The sequence below is a fragment of the Orycteropus afer genome, unplaced genomic scaffold (assembly GCF_000298275.1).
Source record: "Orycteropus afer afer isolate SDZICR_OR568_19922 unplaced genomic scaffold, OryAfe1.0 scaffold00294, whole genome shotgun sequence".
Taxonomy (NCBI): Eukaryota; Metazoa; Chordata; class Mammalia; order Tubulidentata; family Orycteropodidae; genus Orycteropus; species Orycteropus afer.
Window position 1 is genome coordinate 3,934,911 of NW_006921881.1, and position 21,771 is coordinate 3,956,681.

At 38.1% G+C, this 21,771-nt stretch overlaps 1 protein-coding gene and 1 pseudogene across 1 annotated transcript; both read right to left on the minus strand.

Moving 5' to 3' along the window:
• Window positions 1-14,066: 14,066 nt before the first annotated feature.
• Window positions 14,067-15,029, minus strand: LOC103206048 (olfactory receptor 14J1-like). Its single transcript, XM_007951485.1, has one exon. It carries the CDS (start codon window positions 15,027-15,029, stop codon window positions 14,067-14,069), a length of 963 nt encoding a protein of 320 aa, XP_007949676.1.
• Window positions 15,030-18,898: 3,869 nt separating this feature from the next.
• On the minus strand, window positions 18,899-18,998 carry LOC122151080 (annotated as a pseudogene).
• Between the last annotated feature and the right edge of the window lie 2,773 nt (window positions 18,999-21,771).

Here is a 21,771-nt window from a genome sequence, read left to right on the forward strand (position 1 = left end):
TGGTGCAATGGTTAAAGTACTTGGTTCCTAATTGAAAATTGGTAGTTGGAAACCAGCAGCCACTCGGAGGCAAGGGGGAGAAATAACTGCTCCTGTAATCCTATGGGGGCAGTTCTACTCTTTCCTGTAATGTTCCTATGTTGCTGTTGTTAGGTGCTGTTGACTTGGCTCCAACTCATGGTGACCCTATGTATAACAGACAAAATGTTGCCCAGTCCTGCGCCATCCTCACAATCCTTGCTATACTTGGGCCCATCATTGAAGCCACTGTGTCAATTCATCTCATGGAGGGTCTTCCCCTTTTTCACTAACCCTCTTTTTACTCTTTTAGAGAAGTCTTCTGATATGCATAGGAATTTAATTTTCAGAAGGTCCCAGTCATCTAGTTTATCTTCTGCTGTCCATACCTTTTGAGTTGTGTTTAATAGTCTATTTATGCCATGTGTAAGGACCCCTAAGTTTTGCCCCTGTTTTTCTTTGGTGAACTTTATATTTTCAGGTTTTACATTTAGGTCTTTGATTCATCCTGAATTTGTTTTTGTGTATGGTTTGAAGTATGGATCTTCTTTAATTTTCCTGCAAATGGATATCCAGTTTTGCCAGTTCCAGCTGTTAAAGAAATGATCTTCCCCATTTAATGGATTTTTGCCCTTTGTCAAAGATCAACTGTCCATAGGTGGGTGGATCTATTTCTGTGGTCTCAATTTTGTTCTATATGTGTCTATACTATCAATACCAGGCTGTTTTGACTACCAGGTTGTGTAGGAGGTTTTTAGCTCAGGAAGTGTGAGACCTCCTTCTTTGTTTACCTTCTTTAGTAGTAGTTTGCTTACCTGAGCTCTCTTTCTTTTCCATATAAAATTAATGATTGGTTTTTCCATGTCCTTAAAGAATGTTGATGGAATCTGGATTGGGATTGCATTGAATATATAGATTGCTTTGGATAGTACTGACATTTTCACAGTATTCAGTGTTCCTATTCATGAGCATGGCATGTTCTTCTATTTACATAGATGTCTTACAGTTTTTTGTAGTAGTGTTTTGTAGTTTTCTTTGTATAAGTCTTTGTGTACCTGGTAAGATTTATTCCTAAGTATTTTATCTTTTTGGTAGCTACTGTAAGTGGTATTGTTTTCATTATTTCCTTCACAGAGATCTCTTTGTTAATGTAGAGGTATACAACTGATTTTTGTATGTATCCTGCTAAATCTTTCTATTAGTTCTAGTAGTTTTCATTCTGAGTCTCTTGGTTTCTCTATGTATAGGATCATGTCATTTGCAAATAGAGATAGTTTTACTTCTTCTTTGTCGATTTGGATGCCTTTTATTTCTTTCTTGCTTAATTACTCTGGCTAGAACTTCTATACAATGTTGAATAGAAGTAGTGCTATAGGGCATGCTTGCCTGGTTCCCATTCAGAAGCGGAATGCTTTGAGTCTCTCTGCATTGAGAATAATATTGGAAGTTGCTTGTATATGCCCATTGTTATGTTGAGAAGTTTCCCTTCTATTCTTATTTTAATGAGAGTTTTCATCAAAAATGGGTATTGGATTTTATCCAATGCCTTTTCTGCATTCATTAATATGGTCATGTGGTTCTTTTCTTTGTTTTATTTATGGGATTGATTATGTTGATTATTTTCTCTAATGTTGAACCATTCTTAATTACCTGGTATGAATCCCACTTGGTTATGGTGTATTATTATTGTTGTTGTTGTCATTGATACGGTGTTAGCTTTTATTGGTGAAGATTTTATTGAATATTTTTGTGTCTATATTCATGAGGGATATTAATCTGTAGTTTTTCTTTGTTGTGGTGTCTTTACCTGTATTGGTATCATGGTTATGCTTGTTTCATACAATGCATCTGATAGTATTCCATTATCTTCTACATTCTGAAATTGTTTGAGTAGGCATGGTGTCAGCTCTTCTCTGAAAGTTTGACTGAATTCTCCAGTGAAACTGTCTGGGCCTGGAATTTTTTGCAGGGAGTTTTATATGACTTACTCAATTTATTCTTTTGTTATGGGTCTGTTCAAGTTTTCTATCTCAGTCTGTGTTAGATTAGGTAGGTCTTGTGTTTCTCGAAATGTATCCATTTATTCTTTGTTGTTGTTGTTATGTGCTGTTGAGTCAGCCCCAACTCATAGCGACCCCTCCTTGGGTTTCTGAGGCAGTATCACTACGGAAGTAGATTGCCCAACCTTCCTTCCAAGATTTATTCTAAGTTTTTTAATTAGTTGGAGTATGGTTTTTCATAGTATTCTGTTGTTATCCTTTTTCTCTCAGTAGTTTCTATTTTGATGTCACCTATTCCATTTATTAATTGTATTATTTGCACCTTCTCTTTCTTCTTAGTTAAATTTGCCAGTGGTTTGTTGATTTTGTTAATTGTTTTGAAGAAACAGCTTCTAGTCTTGTTGATTTTTTTCTGTTTTCTGATTAATTTATTTCTGCTCTGATCTTTATTTTTTCCTTTCTTCTGAAGACAATAGGCTTCTTTTTTTTTAACTCTTTTTCTAATTGTTGGCATGTTTAGGTTCAGGTGTTGATTTTGGCTCTTTATTTTTTTTTTCATGTTATTGCTATAAGAAGTCCAAGTTGCACTGAAGAAATTGGTGAAAAACAAGGCTGCAGGAATTGAAGGGGTACTAATTGAGGTGTTTCAACAAACAGGTGCAGTGGAGGAGACCATTTATGTTCGGAAATGTGGAGACAGCTTGCTGAGCAACAGAGTGGAAGAGATGGATATTTGTGCCCATTCCAAAGAAAAGTGATCTTCCAAAATGCAGAAGTTATCAAACAATAAAAATATTCTAAAGATAATTTAAAAGTGTTTATAGCAGTATATTAACATGGAACTGCTAGAAACTCAAGCCAGATTCAGAAGAGGGCATGGAATAAGGGATATCACTGTTGATGTCAGATGAATCTTGGCTGAAAGCAAAGAATACCAGAAAGATGTTTATCTGTGTTTTATTGACTATTCAAAGGCATTCGACTATGTAGATCATGATGAATTATGGATAACATTGTAAAAATTGGGAATTCCAGAACATTTAATTGTGCTCATGAGCAACCTGCACATAGACCAAAGGGCACTTGTTAGGACAGAACAAAGGGATCCTTCACAGTTTAAAATCAAGAAAGGCATGTGTCAGAGTTGTATCCTTTCACCATATTTATTCAATCTGTATACGGAGCAAATAATCTGATAAGATGAACTATGTGAAGAACACACCATCAAGATTGGAAGAAGAGTCATTAAAAATCCACAATACGCAGATGACACAACAATTCTTGCTGAAAGTGAAGAAGAATTGAAGCACTTACTGAAGAAGATCAAAGACAGCCTTCAGTATGGATTACACTTCAAATAAAGAAAATGAAAATCCTCATAACTGGACCAATAAGCAACATCACAATAAATGGAGAAAAGATTGAAGTTGTCAGGGATTTTATTTCACTTGGATCCACAATCAATGCCCATGAAAGCAGCAGTCAAGAAATCAGACATTGTACTGCATTGGACAAATATGCTACAAAAGACCTCTTTAGAATGTTAAGGAGAAAAGACATCTTTTGAAGACTAAAGTGTGCCTGACCCAAGCCATAGTCTTTTCAATCACATCATATGCATGTGAAAGCTGGACAATGAATAACTAAGACTGAAGAAGAATTGATGCATTTGAATTGTGGTGTTGGTGAAGAATACTGAGAATTCAATGGATTGCCAGAAGAATTAACAAATCTGTCTTGGAAGTACAACTGGAATGCACCTTAGAAGTGAGAATGGCCAGACTTTGTCTCATGTCCTTTGGTCATGCTGTTAGAAAGGACTTGTCTTTGGAGAAGGATATCATGCTTGGTAAAATAGAGGGTCAGCACAAAAGTGGAAGACCCTCAATGAGATAGACTTGCACAATGTCAGTGACAATGGACTCAGGTATAACAAAGACTGCAAGGATGACAGAGAACTGGACATCATTTCATTCTGTTGAACATAAAGTCATTATGAGTTGAAATAGACTCAACAGCACCTAACACAAACAACAACAATAACAAAATTGATAGAAAGACTTAGCATTGTGAGAGTGGCAATACTGTACAAAGCAGAAAAAATGCAATCTCAACCTAGAGTCCATCATCATTATTTAAAAAGATAGAAAAACAAATTAACAACTTTATATTAAAAGGAAAAAGACCCTAGATAAGAAAACCAAACCAAACTCACTGCCATCAAGTCAATTTTGACTCACAGTGACCCCCACTGGGTTTCCAAGACTGCAAATCTTTACAGAAGACTGCCTCATCATTGTTATTGTTGTTATTATTGTTGTTAGGTGTTGTCGAGTCAGCTCCAACTCATAGCCACACTATGCACAACACAACGGAATACTGCCCAGTTCTACACCATCCTCACAATGTTTGTTTTGCTTGAGCCTATTGTTGCAGCCACTGTGTCAATCCATCTCATTGAGAGTCTTTCCCTTTATTGCTGACTCTTTCCTTTACCAAGCAACTAGAGGGAAGACATGTATTAACTTGTGTGAAGGGAAAGATATTATACATTAAGGGGGAAGTCAGTACAAAATGATCAAGGCAGTGGAGGACACAGGGAGCAGCACAAGAGTTAAAGGCAACAAAGGTTAACACAGTTTCATACACAATGCTGCAATAAAAAATAACAATAGCCTGTGAGTGCATGCACAGATAGATACTCAAGTTGAACAGGAGTGGGAAGGTGAATGAAACTACACCCAGGAATATATACAGGTTTCATAGAGGATGCTGTTGTTGTTGTTATGTGCCATCAAGTCGGCCCCGACTCATAGCGACCCCTCCTTGGGTTTCCGAGGCAGTATCACAGGATATCTCTACCTATTTATTTGTATGTGCTGCAAATATATCCATGAATGTAGTAATGCATGCAGGGGGAAAGTTATGAAAATTTCCTAGTCATAACCAAACACCTTGAGGGAATGAGTCACCGTGCATAAGGGCTCAGGATCATAGTCCCAAGGGAAACTAAAGTCAATTAGCATAACATAGTCCACAAAGACAATGGTCTGCATTCTAATTTGGTGCGTGACAGCTAAGGTCTTCAAAGCTTGTAGCTGCAACTATTGGTCTTACCCTGTCAAGAGAAAAGAAAAGTAAAGAAAATCAAAGGTGCAGGGAAACAATATACTACATAAACCTCATCCTCCATGACCCTGAGATGATAAGAATTCAATAATGTCCAACTACTGCTGCTGACAGTTCTGAGAGGGATCATAGTAGGATGTCCCAGATTGAATGGAGAAAAATGTGACACAAAACACAGACTGATTTAAAAAACAAAAAATAAGCTTACTAGTCTGATGAAAACTTGTAGAACACTTGAGATTATGGCCCTTAGACACCTTTCAAGCCAGGAACTGAACTCAACCACTGTTGAGTTGGCTCAACTTTTAGGCAAATTATATAGATAAGCCTACAAGGTGCATACGAGGAGGGTATGCACTTATTAGAACAATCAACCATAGGAGATCATGAGAGCCTCATTTGCCCAGAGATAGAGCAAGAAATGTGGGATAGCATGGATAGAAAAGATGAAGAGAAGTGGTGGGCATGGAGAAGTGGATAGAGTGCTGTTGCATTGTGGGGATTGCAGTGAATGTCACAAAACAGAATATGTGTAGATTGTTGAATGGAAAACAATTTGCTCTGTAAACTTTCACCCTAACCACAATAATTTTTTTTAGTGCAATGCTGTGTTCAACAGCAGATCATGAAAATAAGCTCCCCAAAGCTTAAGCCCTCAACCAACAACCTCAGAGAAAATGGATTCCACATAGTGCCTCCTTTCTCCACATTGTTCTTCTTATGTTGAAATGTCAGCTGCAGCATCTAATCTTAAAAACAAGGTCCTATGCCTGCATTCTAGCTGTAAGGGAGACTCAGAAAGCAAGTTTCTGTTCTGCTTGAAGAGGTTGTAATAGGAATGAGGGAATTCCCATAACTCAAGATTTGGTTGAAAAATGCTAGGTAACAATTCCATTGCTAGGTATATATCCTAAAGAAGTGAGAGCCAGGACAAGAACAAATATATGTGCACCCATGTTCATTGCAGCACTATTTACAATAGCAAAAAGATGGAAACAACTTTGGTGCCCATCAGCAAAAGAATAGATAACCAAACTATGGTACATACATATAATGGAATACTATACAAGCTTAAAGAATAACATAGAATCTACAAAACATTGCATAATATGGATGAATTTGGAGGACATGCTGTTGAGTGAAATAAGTCAATCACAGAAGGACAAATATAAAATTAGTCTGCTACTGTGAAAAGTCAAGAAAAGGTTTATACGTGGAAGGAAACTTTCTTTCTTGGTTACCAGGGTTGGGAGGAGATGAGAGAGAACACTGCTAGACAGTAGAGACAAGTATTGATTTGAGTGAAGGGAAGGGCAACACACCCAATATGAGTGATCAACACAGTGGCATTGAGAAAGAGAAAGACATAGAGAGGTACATGGGAGTTACAGACAATAATGATGTACCCTTTTGCTCTATCAGTGATGGCAAACATCGATCTAGGGTGCATGGATGGGTGAACAGGCTGAACGATCAAGTATATCTAGGCAGGGAGGAGCGTGCCCATGATCATGTATAGGGTTGGCAGACAATGTATCTACAGGCATATTTGTATGATCTGTAAGAATGTCCAGGTATATGGTAGAGCTGACAAGGGACAAGGTTGTAGTGACTTCTTGGCCACAGCCAACTACCCAGAAAGCAAGTAGTTGGACCTGTGGACTTGGGATCATGATTGCAGGGGACTCAAGGTCAATTGGTTTAACATAGTACAGAAAAACATTGTTCCACATCCTACTTTGGTGAGTAGTGACTGGGATCTTAAAAGCATGCAAGCGGCCATCTGGATGCAACAATGGCTCTCTCCTCATCCAGAGCAGAGAAGAATGAAGAAAACCAAAGCCACAGGGAAATAAATAGTCCAAGAGATTGGTTCACCATGTGATCCTCAGCTTATCTGACCCTGAGACCAGAACTAGATGGTGTCCAGCTACCACTGTTAACCACTCCAAGGGGGGATTGGCTCAGAAGATCTTGAAAAGAGTCGGAGAGCAATGTGGAACAAAACTCAAAATCATTAAAAAAAAAAAAAAAAAAAAATGGGACCAGGTTTGCTGGTGTGATAGAGCCTGGTAAAACCACTGAGACTATGGCCGCTAACTGCCCTTCAGGTCTGGAACTGAACCCACTCTGTGGCTTCCAGCCAAACAAAAGACAGGCATAGGAGCTTAACCTTGGAGAGATCAATCATGGGAGAATAGAAGGGTAGTGTATGCACAGGAAGACAGCTTGGGTAACTATCAGGAGGAAGTGGGAAGAGAGCTGTTACATTGTAGAAAATTACAGTCAATCTCATGAAACAAAATGTGTATGAATTGCTGTACAGAAAATGAATTTGCTCTCTAAACTTTCACTCAAATCACAATAAAAAAATATTTTTAAATGTTAGGTAACTGCAATGCATGTGAAACATTAATAGAAATTGAGTCTGGTTTATATTGCTTATACAATAGGCTTACAGGGTAAGCCTATTGAGAGAGGTGATTACTTTAATAAAGAGAATTAAGAAAAGTTGACTTGGTACACACAACACAATTTTAATATTTATTGCTGAATACAAAGTTTGTAATTTTAAAGGACACACAATTTTTAAAGTTAATTTATAAACATTGAAGGATTGAATCATCTCAAAAACAAACAATATTCATGGGGAAGGATAAAGATATTAATAATTCATTTGTGAGACTATGAAAAAAGATAATAAAAATACTTCATAGATCAGGAATGGTTCTGTTACCCAAAGTTTTTTGGCAAAAAATAATTTCAATATTATTTACTTAGTGTAAATATATAAACACAGATAAATAAAAAATGAATTGAAAGCATAAGATTAGAAATTAAAACAGCTATGCTTCTTTTCTGACTTAGTAGACCCATTATAAATAATAAGTAAGTGAAAGAATTATTACAGAAAATGTATCAAAATATTTAATTGGTATACAACTAAAAAATAATAATTTACATGTTATTGAAAGTAGATTGAATAGGTAAAAAATTGATGAGGAAGTACATCTGAGTATTAAATATTAAAGATTTTGGTTTGATAACCATGCTCGTTCAATTTGTATGCTGAGCAAATAATCTGAGAAGCTGGATTATATGCAGAAGAACGTGGCATCAGGATTGGAGGAAGACTCATTAACAACCTGAGATACGCAGATGACACAACTTTGCTTGCTGAAAGTGAGGACAACTTGAAGCATTTACTGATGAAGATTAAAGACTACAGTCTGCAGTATGGATTACACCTGAATATAAAGAAAACAAATATCCTCACAACTGGTCCAATAAACAGCTTCATGACAAATGGAGAAAAGATTGAAGTTGTCAAGGACTTCATATTACTTGGTTCTACAATCAACCAATGGAAGCAGCAGTCAGGACATCAGATAACATATTTCATTGGGCAAATCTGCAAAAAACCTCTTTCAAGTGCTGAAAAGCAAAGGCATCTCCTTGAAAACTAAGGTTCACGTAACCCAAAGAATGGTATTTTTTGCTACCCAAGAGGCTGGCGGTTCAAACCCGCCAGCCACTCCTTGGAAGGAAGATGGGGCAATCTACTTCCGTAGTGATACTGCCTCAGAAACCCAAGGAGGGGTCGCTATGAGTTGTGTTCGACTCAACGGCACATAACAACAACAACAACTATGCATGTGAGAGTGGAACAATGAATAAGGAAGACCAAAGAAGAGTTGATGCTTTTGAGTTTTGGTGTTGGAGAAGAATGCTCAGAGTACCATAGTCTGCTAAAAGGACTAACAAATTTGCTCTGGAAGAAGTGTAGCTGGAATGCTCCTTGAAAGTGAGATTGGTCAGACTTCATCTCACCTACTTTGGTCATGTTGTCAAAAGGAACCATTCCCTTGAGAAGGATATCATGCTTGGTAAAGTGAAAGGTCAACGAAGAAGGTGAAGGCCTTCAATGAGATGGATTGACACAGTGGCTGCAATGGTGAGCTCTGGTGTAGCAAGTATTGTGAGGTTGGCACAAGACCAGGCAGTGTTTTGTTCTGCTGTGCATAGGGTTGCTATGAGTCGGAGATGACTCGATGGCACCTAACAACAACAACAACAATGGTTTGATAGCTTAAACTGGTTAACCTTTATTGCCACAACTTTTAAAAATACATATTCAATTATAAGATATAGGGTTGCATAGAAAAAAGCAGCCTGAAAACTAAGTTAAAAAAGGATTTAGAAAAATGTTTTTTACCTTTATAAAACACCAAATTCTACTATTTATAAAATTTTAATAAAACTGCTAGAACATGAAAATGTGTAAAATTAAAATGGATAACATGAGAACCAAATAGATAAATATTATAATCACATTTCATTTATGGAGCTGTCATGAATTTCAAAAATTATAAAAAGTAAAATTTTGCTGCTGTGAAAATGACAAAAATTAAAAATCGCTATAATGTCCAATGCTGTGCATATCTTATGTAATTTTGTATTCCAGGCAACTAGTGTGATTTCAATCTCCTAATAGGTACTGTATAAATATTTCTTCCATAAATTAATAAAACCATATGAGATATGTAAGAGAACTGACAAGGTCATAGGCTAATGTCCACATAAAATGGTTTATTATTGTTGGAAAGCAGTATGGCCATATATGTTAAAGAGATTTGAACTTTGTATATGCTTTGATTCATCAACGCTGTTCATTTGAATTATGAAAAGCAAAACTTCCATTTCAGCATTATTGATATGGTTGAAAAATTGGAAATAACCTGTATGTATAAAGTAGGTGAATGGGTAAATATAGAGTAAAACCTATGAGAGCTGGAACTCAATGAAACTGCCTTGTTTTTCTGGATCTTTCAAGTTTTCTGCCCTTGGCAGGGGACAATCTTATCACTTTTCTATTGCTCCTTTTTAGTGAAAAATACTAAGTGTTCCTTCTCTAACATATTTTTGCCTTACATAGTTTTCAGCTTTTGTAGGTTTTATTGTATTATGATATGGATTTCATTGAATGCAGTGCAGCCATAAACATTATAAATGTAATGCTATATAGTTGTACATTGTTGTTCAGTGTAGTTGAGTCAATTCTCAACTTATAAAGACATGACCTGACAGACTAAGACTGGGAAGAAGGATGGGACTATCCACTTCTGAAAAAAATGGACCACTATGAATAGCAGTGAAACACTGTCTGATATATTACTGGAAAACTTTATGAATAGCCATGAAATGTTGTCTATTACAGTGTCAGAAGATGAGCCTGTCAGATTGGAAGGCACTCCAAGTTTGGCTGGGGAAGAGCTGCCTCCTCAAAGTACAGTTGACCTTAATGACATGGATAAAGTAAAGCTTTCCAGAATTTCATTTGCTGATGGGGCATGACTCAAAATGGGAAGAAACAACTGCAAAACATCCATTAGTAATCAGAACATGGAATGCACTAAGTATAAATCTGGGAAAATTAGAGGTTGTCAGCAATGAAATGGAATGTTTAAAGATCAATATCCTAGCCATTAATGACATGCAATGAACAGGTATTGGCCATTTTGAAATAGGCAATCATATGGTCTATTATTCTGTGAATGACAAATTGAAGAGGAATAACATTGCATTCATTGTCACAAAGAACAATTCAAAATCTATCCTGAAGTACAATGCTGGCAGGGGTAGGATAATATCCAGATGTCTACAAGGAAGACTAGTTAATACTATTAATATTCAAATTTATGCACTAACCGCTAGAGCCCAAGATGAAAAAACTGAAGATTTTTACTAACTTACACAATCTGAAATTGACTAAACGTGCAATCAGGATGTATTGATTATTACTGGTGACTGGACTGCAAAAGGAAGAATCATTGGTAGCTTGGAAATATGGCATGGCCTTGGGATAAAAATGATGTGGGAGATCGTATGATAGAATCTTGCAAGAGCAACAACTTATTTATTGCAAATATCTCTTTTACAACAACATAAATGGTGGTTATGTATGTGGATCTTATCAGATAAAATACACAGTAATCAAATCGACTACCTCTGTGGAAAGAGATGATGGAGAAGCTCAATATCATCAGTCAAAGCAAGGTCAGGAGCTGAATGTGGAACAGACCATTCATTGCTCTTATGCAGTACAAGCTGAAGCTGAAGAAAATTAAAACAAGTCCAAAAGAACCAAAATATGACCTTGATTATACACTACCTGAATTTAGAGACCATGTGAGAAATATATTTGAAGCATTGAACACCAATGACCAAAGACCAGGTGAATTGTGGGATGACATCAAGAACATCATACATGAGGAAAGCAAAAGGTCATTAAAAAGACAGGAAAGGAAGAAAAGACCAAAATGAATGTCAAAAAAGACTCTGAAAGTTACTCTTGAACATAGAATAGCTAAAACAAATTAAGAATGATGAAGTAAAGTATTATGATGAAATGTTCAAAGACCTGAATTTAGAAAACCATAAGGGAAGAACATTCTTGGCATTTCTCAAGCTTAAAGAACTGAAGAAAAAAAAAAATTCATGCCTCAAGTTGCAATATTGAAGGATTTTGTGGGCAAAATACTGAAGGATGCAAGAAAAATCAAAAGAAGATGGAGGAATACACAGAGTCACTGTACCAAATAGAATTGGTTGATGTTCAGCCATTTCAGAAAGTAGCAAATGATCAAGAACCAATGGTATTGAAGGAAGAAGTTCAAGGTGCACTGAAGGAATTGGCAAAACACAGGGTTCCAGGAATTGACAAAATAGCCACTGAGATGTGTCAACAAACATTTGCAGCATTGGAGGCACTCACTTGACTACACCAGGAGATTTGTCTAACTGACTGGAAGAAGTTGACATTTTTGCCCATTCCAAAGAAAGGTGATCCAACAGAATGTGGAAATTATTGAAATTATGATATCATTAATATCACAAGCAAGCAAAATTTTCCTAAAGATAATTAAAAAATACTTGCAGCAGTATAGACAGAACTTCCAGAAATTCAAGTTGGATTAGGAAGAGTATGTGGAACAAGTGGTATGATTGCTGATGTCAGATGGATCTTGGCTGAAAACAAAGAATACCAGAAAAATGTTTTATTGACTATGCAAAGGTATCCAACCATGTGGCTCATAACAAATTATGAGTAACATTGAGAAGAATGGGAATTCCAGAATACTTAATTGTGGTCATGAAAAACCTGTACATAGACCAGGAGGCTGTCATCGTTCAAACAGAAGTGAATGATTTAAAATCAGGAAGAGAGTGTGTGAGGATTGTATCCTTTCACCACATCATTCAAAATGTATGCTGAGCAAACTCTCCAAGAAATGGGACTATATGAAGAAGAGTGTGGCATCAGAATTGGAGGAAGACTCATTAACAACCTGTGATATGCAGATGAAACAACTTTGCTTGTTGAAAGTGAGGATGAATTGAAGCACTTATTAAAGAACATTGAAGAGTACAGTCTGCAGTATGGAAGTACACCTCAATATAAAGAAAACAAAAATCCTCACAACTGGACCAATAAGCAACATCACAATAAATGGAGAAAAGACTGACATTGTCAAGGATTTCATTTTACTTGGGTCCACAGTCAACATCCATGGAAGCAGAAGTCCAGATATCAGACATCGATCGTATTGGGAAAATCTGCTGCAAAAGAGCTCTTTAAAGTGTTCATTAAAGATGTCACTCTGAAGACGAAGGTGTGTCTAACCCAAGCCATGGTATTCTCACTCACCTCAGACACTGGTCAACGACTAAGAAAGAATGAAGGAGAATTGATGCCTTTGAATACTGAAAATATCATGGACTAATAGAAGAAGAAATAAATCTGGAAGAAGCACAGCTAGAATACTCCTTATAAGTGAGAATGGGTAGATTTTCTCTCACCTTTTGGCCATGTTGTCTGGAGGGACCATTCCCTGGAGAAGGATATCATGCTTGGTAAAGCAGAGGGTCAGAGAAAAAGGGGAATACCCTCAATGAGATGGATTGTCACAGTGGCTACAATGATGGACTCAAGCTTAGCAAGGATTGCGTGGCTGTACCAGGATTGGGCAATGTTCTGTTGTATATAGAGTAGCATGAGTCAGAACTGACTCTATGGCACCTAACAACAAAAGAAACATGGAACAGAGTAGAACTGCCTAACAGGGTTTTCTAGGCTGGAATTTTTATGGAAGCCGATCATCACATTTTCCCTGAGAACTCCTAGGTATGTTTGAAATGCTAATCTGACGGTTAGTGTCCAAGTTCTCAGCTGTTGCACCCCCAGGGCTATTTTAACATAAGCAAAATTGTTAGGTGTAAAGGCAAGAATTAAATAAATGATGTAAAACTAGTTGATTTGTTTATTAGTAGTACTGTGAGTAAATTACCACTATTTTATCCCATCTTTGTTGTAATATTTCCTATTCAGAGAGAAAGGGAACAGTGTGCTTATAATTATTGATATGTCTGTGTATGTTTGTGTCTGTGTCCATGTGTAATGCAGGGGAAAGAGAGTAGTGGATCTATATTAAAATGCTATAGTTGTTTATTTTCTCTTAACTTGAAAGAAGGAAAAATGGTTTTAATTTCTGAAAAAGGGTAGGAAATACATGAAGTGCTTCCCTAATGACAATGGCAGTATTGCATGATTAATTAATTGTTGTTGTTGTTATGTGCCGTTGAGTTGGACCCGACTCATAGCGACCCCTCCTTGGGTTGCTGAGGCGGTATCACTACGGAAATAGATTGCCCAACTTTCCTTCCGAAGAGTGGTTAGGGGGTTTGAACTGCCAGCCTTCTGGTTAGCAGTCAAGTGCCTTAGGCACTATGCTACCAGAGCTTCCTGATTAATTCATAGGGGAGAAAAATAATAAAAAGTTACTGCTTTCCCTTAACACCACATATGGAAGGAACTCAATATTATTTAACATATTTCTTGTATATAATATCGTCCAGCCATCAATAATAGGATAAAAATGTTTTTTTCTTAGTGAATTCTCCACCCAACAGTAACTTTCTGAAAGCTTCCTTCATGGCCTCATTCCTCAGGCTGTAGATAATGGGGTTGAGTGTTGGAGGCATTACTGTATAAAAGATAGAAATCATGAGGTCAAAAAAAGTTGGAGAATCTGAATTTGGTTTTAGAAATTCAAAGATACCTGTGGAGAAAAAAAATGAGACAACAAAGAGGTGGGGCAGGCAGGTAGAAAAGGCCTTGGATCGGCCTTCAGTAGAAGGTATTCTTAGAACTGTGGAGAAGATGTGGATGTAGGAGAGGACAATGGAGGTGAAGCAGATGAATGCCATCATAGCCATGAAAGTGTCCACTCCAACCACTCCAAGGTAGTCACTGGAGCAGGACAGCTTTCGTAACTGGGGAACGTCACAGAAGAAATGGTGGATTATTTTGGCTCTACAGAATGTGATAGAGAATGTGGCTGCTGTGTGCAAGATCCCAGAAATGCTTCCATTTATCCATACGGCTATCACAGCCCTCTTACATTTACTGGGATCCATGATGACTTCATAGTGTAATGGGAAGCAGATGGCTGCATAGCGGTCATAAGACATCACTGTGAGAATGATCACTTCAGCCCAAGCCAGAGATGTGAAGAAGAAAACCTGGAGTATGCACTGACCATGGGAAATATAGCCATCATCCATCAGAGAGTTGTCAATGGACTGGGGAACTGTAACAGAAATGAAGGAGAAGTCTAGAAGAGAAAGGTGCTTTAAGAAATAATACATTGGGGATTGGAGACGCTGGTCCATTGTGGTGATGGTGATAATGATGATATTACCTGCCAAGGCCAATAGATACATCATCAAGAATAGCAAAGCATGTAAAATCTGTAGCTCACGAGTGTCAGAAAACCCCATGAGGAGAAACCCACTCATTGTGGTTATATTTTCCATAATCATTTTGAAGATACCACTTATGGCTGCAGCTAGAAGAAAATAAGATATGGAAAATGCATTAGAAAAAATATTAAACTAAAATTTCATTCATTTATTCATCATTACCTCTTAAAACAATTATTAAGTGCCTGTTGTCAATCTACTTCTGTAGAGATACGCCTCAGAAACCCAAGGAGGGGTCGCTACGAGTTGAAATCTACTTGACGGCAGTGTGTTTGGTTATTTATTTATTTTATGTCTTATCAGAAGCTGTGTTGGTGCAGTGCTTAAGACATTTGACCACTAACCAGAAGGTTGGCAGTTCAAACCCACCAGCCACTCTGAGGAAGGAAGATGGGGCAATTTACTTCTGTAAAGATTTATTGTCTCAGAAACCCTATGGGGGTCACTATGAGTCGATGGCAATGTGTTTGGTTTGGTTTTGATGTCTTATCAGCTGTGTCCTAGATGTTTGGGACACAAGCATGAAGTTTACAGTAAACCAACAGTGTTCAGTGATAGTTGAGTCAAATATGTTAAAGTCACTGATCCTGTCACACAAAATGTCACATTTATATCACCAAAAAACCCCCATCAACTTCCATTTCCACTAATGAAACTCAGTGGTTTGTTTCAGGTCAACAACAGAAAAGCAGTGATCAGCTACTGATGACAGATTTCTGAAAACTGGATGTGTTGCATTTCTGTATATTGCTCTGCCATTTTTTAGCAGATAGAATGGCCCTTGGAGGAAATACAGTACTGGGAATTGAAAAGTGGATTACAGGTTTGACAGGATAATCTCTAAAAATTCCTTCCTGCCAAAGAATTCTGTCATAGGGAGAGCCCCAGCAATTGTGGAGCCAAGGGCCAAACTGTGTAGTATTATTGCCTTCCCAATGAATGTATTCTATGGAATGATCCAAAGCCTTCTGTCCTATGGGACCCTGGGAGCTGAGGACCAGCACAGGCATCAAAGAAGGGGTTTCCTGTACTCAGCCATCTCCCTGAATATAAGGGAATCTATGAGGTAAGTGCTCTAGGATTTTGAGCCCTGTGTTTTGGTGTAGCTCTCCAAGATCTTTATTAAGTCTTGCTGTGTAAGGTTTTCTTTTTTGTGTGAAAACTCTTAATGCTTTCTTTCTGTTTATTTGCACATGTTTGAAGATTTTGTTTTAGCATCCCTAGAAGGATTTGGTTGTATTAGCAGATTATTAATTTCAAGAGAAATTATACATGCTGACAATACAGAAAATAACAAATGCTGGCGAGGATGTGGAGAGATTGGGACTCTCATACACTGCTAGTGGGACTGTCAAATGATACAACCACTGTGGAAAGCAGTATGAGAATTCCTTAAAAAGTTGAAATTAGAAACACCATTTGACCCAGCCCTTCCATCACTAGGTTTACATCCTAAAGAAGTGAGAGCCAGAACAAGAAAAGATATATGCACACCCATGTTCATCACAACACTATTTACAATGACCCAAAGATGGAAAAAACCTACGTGTCCCTCAACTGAAGGATGGATAACCAAACTATGGTACATACACACAATGGAATACTATACAACCCTAAAGAATAACATAGAATCTAAAACACACCACATAATGTGGATGAATTTGGAGGATATTATGCTGAGTGAAATAAATAAATCATAGAAGAACAAATATCGTATTAGTTCATTATTGAAAAAAGTCAAGGAATCTTTTATCTATGGAAGGAAATTTTCTTTGTTGGTTACCAGGAGTTGGAGGGGAGGGGAGAGAACACCATTAGATAGGTAGAAACAAGTATTGATTTCGGTGAAGAGAAGGGCAATGTACCAAATGTGCATGATCAATATGGTGGCATTGAGGAAGCAGAAGACATAGAGAGGTACATGGGAGGCGCAGACAACAAAGACGAACCCTTTTGCACATACAGTACTGTGTTGTCAGTGAAGGCAAACATGGATATATGTGTGCATAGATGGGTAGACAGCCTGAACTAGTAGGTATGTCTATGCAGGGGGAAATGTGCCCAGACCATGTGTAGGGTTGGCAGACAATGTTTCTACAAGTGTATTGGTGTGTTCTGTAAGCATTCCCAGGTATATGGTAGAGCTGACAAAGGGCAAGGTTGTAGTCACTTCCTGGCCACAGCCAGCTACCGAGAGGGAGTGAGTAGTTGGACCTGTGGTCTCAGTTGCAGAGGACATCAAGCTCAATGAGCATAACATACTACCCAAAACATTGTTCCACCTCCTACTTTGGTGAGTAGTGATTGAGATCTTAAAAGCTTGCAAGTGACCATCTAGATGCAACAATGGGTCACTCCTTGTCCAGAGCAAAGAAGAATGAAGAAAACCAAAGGTTCATGAAAACAATTAGTCCAAGTGATTGGTACACCACGCAATTCTCAGCCTTTATGACTATGAGACCAGAAGAACTAGATGGTGCCTGGCTACCAATGACAACCACTCAGAGTGGGATCTATGTAGGAAATCTTGGATAGAGTGGGAGAACAATGTGGAACAAAATTAAAAATCATTAAAAAAAAAGAAGGGACCTGATTTGGTGGTCCTATAGAGCCTGTTGCAACCACTGAGACTATGGCCCCTAGGTGACCTTCAGGTCTGGAATTGAACCCACTCTTGTTGCTTTCAGCCAGACAAAAGACAGACATATGAGCTGAACATTTACATTAGGTAGATACACTCCTTGGAGAGAACAATCATGGGAGAATTGAAGGGCTGTGTGTGCGCAGGGAGACAACAGTTCAGGGGACAGGAGTACATGGAGGGAAGGAAATAGGGAGGAGGTTACTATGAGGAGGAAGTGGGAGGGGAGCTGTTGTATTTTGGGAGATTGTAGTCAATGCCATGAGACAAAGTGTATGTGAGCTTCTGTATGGTGGGTGAATTTGTTCTGTAAAATTTCACCCAAATCACAATTAAAGAAAAGAAGAAGAAGAACATTAAGTTATTCAAAAGGCATAGTATTTGTAAGACAGTGCTCAAATTATTAGTCTCTGCTGTGGCATGAATAAAAAATTTTCATTTCAAAAAAAGGAGAAATTATACATGCCGAACTTTAGCCTAATAAGTTTTTCTTTGACTTTTTTTTTCTTTTATCTCTCTCTCTACTTGTTTCTTGCAAAGATCTAGTTTGCCCCCTCCAGTGGGCAGTGGTATGGGGTTCCAGTTCTATCTCTTGCAAGAGTTTACTTGTTACTGCTGGTGGCAGCAGTATGAGATTCTAACTAAACGTTTCCATTTTCTTCTGTTTGCAAACATTGTGATCTGCTTCCTTGTAGATGTTTGGTCTGGGACTCCAGTTTTGATAACCTAGGTTTTGAGCACCTTGGTGAGGTTTGCTAAACAAACTACAGTGCTTCACTGTTGTTAAATGTTGCCACCTGATGTTTTTTTTTGTGTGTGCACTGTATTAGGGGTAATCACCAAATCTTGCAAAACATGTTGCATGGGTAAATGGGCAACTCCCGGCCTGTTTTGCAGAAACTTTGAAATGTGTGTTATTGCCTGGTAAGATGGAGAATGCCACGTCTTAAGATCAGGCTGGACCTCTTTCAGGTACTTCAGTGGCTTACATATGTAAGCATCAGAGGATCCTTTGTTGTTTTATACAGTGGATGTTGGTGTATGATTAACAAAAAAGTCTTCAGAAAGTCAGTGACCACTTTTGGGACAAAGTTTCTAGGACTTGATCCGAGAGATCTTTGGTAATTTTAGATCAACAGACTTAACTGAAACAGTTTGAAATTATGTGGCTATGTGTGTATGTGTGTGCTGCCTTGTTTGATGTTGTGCTTCTTTTTTTTTTTTTTTTTTTTTACATCTTTACATAATATATATATATATATATTTTTAACACTTTTTCTTTTTATTGAAAAATATGGAACACTTCACGAATTTGTGTGCCATCCTTGTGCAAGGGCCGTGCTAATCTTCTCTGTTGTTGTTGTTATGTGCCGTCGAGTTGGACCCGACTCATAGCTACCCCTCCTTGGGTTTCTGAGGTGGTGTCACTACAGAAGTAGATTGCCCTATCTTCCTTCTGAGGAGTGGCTGGTGGGTTTGAACTGCCAACCTTCTGGTTAGCAGTCAAGTGCCTTAGGCATTATGCTATCAAAGCTCCTAAACCAAACTCGCTGCCATCGAGTGGATTCTTACTCATAGCTTTCCTCTTTGGGTTGCCAAGTCTGTAAATCTTTATGGAAGCTGACTGCCTTATGATTCTTCCACAGAGTGGCTTGTGGGTTTGAACTACCGACCTTTTGACCTTTATGGTTAGCAGTGATATGTCTTCACCACTACACCACCAGTTGTTGTTGTTGTTAAGTGCCGTCGAGTCGTTTCCGACTCATAGCGACCCCATGCACAGCAGAACGAAACACTGCCCGATCCCGCACCAGCCCCACAATCCCTGCTATACTCGAGCCCATCATCGCAGCCACTGTATCAATCCATCTCGTTGAAGGCCTCCCCCTCTTTCGTCGACCCTCCACCCTACCAAGCATGACATCCTTCTCCAGGGAATGGTCCCTTCTTACAACATGACCAAAATAGGTGAGACGAAGTCTGGCCATTCTTGCTTCCAAGAGCATTCTGGCTGCACTTCCTCCAGGACAGATCTGTTAGTTCTTTTAGCAGTCCATGGTACTTTCAGCATTCTTCGCCAGCACCACAACTCAAAAGCATCAACTCTTCTTCGGTCTTCCCTATTCATTGTCCAGCTCTCACATGCATACAAGGTGATTGGAAATATCATGGCTTGTGTCAGGCGCACCTTAGTCCTCAAGGAGATATCCTTGCTCCTCAGCACTTGAAACAGTTCCTTCGCAGTTGACTTTCCCAATGCTACACGTCGTCTAATGTCTATATGCTGAGCAAATAATCCGAGAAGCTGGACTATATGAAGAAAAACGTGGTATCAGGATTGGAGGAAGAATCATTAACAACCTGAGATATGCAGACGATACAACTTTGCTTGCTGAAAGTGAGGATGACTTAAGGCACCTACTGATGAAGGTTGAAGAATACAGTCTGCAGTATGGATTACATCTCAACATAAAGAAAACAAAAATCCTCACAACTGGACCAATGAGCAGCATCACAATCAATGGAGAGAAGATTGAGGTTGTCAAGGAATTCACATTGCTTGGTTCTACAATCGATGCCAACGGAAGCAGCAGTCAGGACACCACCAGAGCTCCTTATAATCTCTGTACTGTTCCAGTTTTAGTATATGTGCTGCTGAAGTGATCACTGTGCTGTGCTATTTTGAGAATGTTATGCTGTTGTTCATTATAAAATGAAAGATCCTATGAAAAATCTTGGGAGCTCTGGTGGTGTAGTGCCTAAGGCACTTGACTGCTAACCAGAAGGCTGGTGGTTCAAATCTACTAGCCACTCCTCGGAAGGAAGGTTAGGCAATCTACTTCCGTAGTGATATTGCCTCGGATACCAAGAAAGGTTCGCTATGAGTCAGATCAACTCGATGGCATGTAACAACAACAAGAATGAAAAGTCTCAGGCAGAAACTTTGTTGTTTAAACTGACTTCAGAGACCTAGTGAATTTGTGATTCTCACTCAAGATGGTGTTCACCTGGATGAAATCTGTGGTGGGTCATCTAGAAAAGTGGATAAGATTCTGCATTCATTCTGAATCCCCTTTCTATCTTCCTCTGTGCACTACTTTGAAGTTGTTGTAAGCCTCAGCTCTAAATAAAACTGCCTTTTGTGATTGTTTTACAAATTAGGCTATCAGTAACTACTCTAAGAAACTTTGATACAAATTGGTTCATTTGAAAAGTGCACTGAAAATGTTATTTATTTTGCTTGGTATAGCAAGGCCTTAAATAGAAACAAATTATTCTAAGAAAATTTTATGAAGCATGTGAAAGATAAGATTATGAATATATATAATTTTTAGCTCTGATATTATTAAATTAGATAGTATTTCTTTAAAAAACTTGCTCAGATGTGGTCTAATGATAGATAAAAAGCAAAACCAAAATGACTGCCATGGAGTCATTCCTGACATAGCGACTCTTCCTTGGGTTTCTGAGGCCATATCTCTATGAAAGTAGATTGCCCAGTTGCCTTCGAGGAGTGGCTGGTGGGTTTGAACTGCTAGCCTTCTGGTTAGCTGTCAAATGCCTTAGGTACCACACTACCAGAGCTCCCAATGATAGATACTTACATGAATAAATAGTTCTAAAATTACAAAGAATTAATTAAATGAATTCATTTTGACAAAACTTTGTGTTTATGACAACCTTGAATGTGAAATCTTTCCAAGTAAATTAGGTTATAGAATGTATTTTATTTATGGAAAATAAGTAATATGTCATAAAGTGAAAACTAATCTTGTCTTTAACATGTATAGGGTTGGCAGACAATGGTTCTACAAGTGTATTTGTATGTTTGTAAGAATTCCCAGGAGTATAGTAGAGCTTACAAAGGACAAGACTGTAGTTACTTCTTGGCCACAGCCAACTACCCAGAGGGAGCTAGATGTTGAACCTGTGGTCTCAGGACCATAGTTGCAGGTGACATCAAGCTCAATTGGCATAACATACTACACAAAATATTGTTCCACCTCCTATTTTGGCGAGTAGTGACTGGGATCTTAAAAGCTTGCAAGCAGCCATTTAGATGTAACGATGGGTCTCTCCTCGTCCAGAGCAAAGAAGAATGAAGAAAACCAAAGATTCACAGAAACAATTAGTCCAGGTGACTGCTACACCATGCGATCC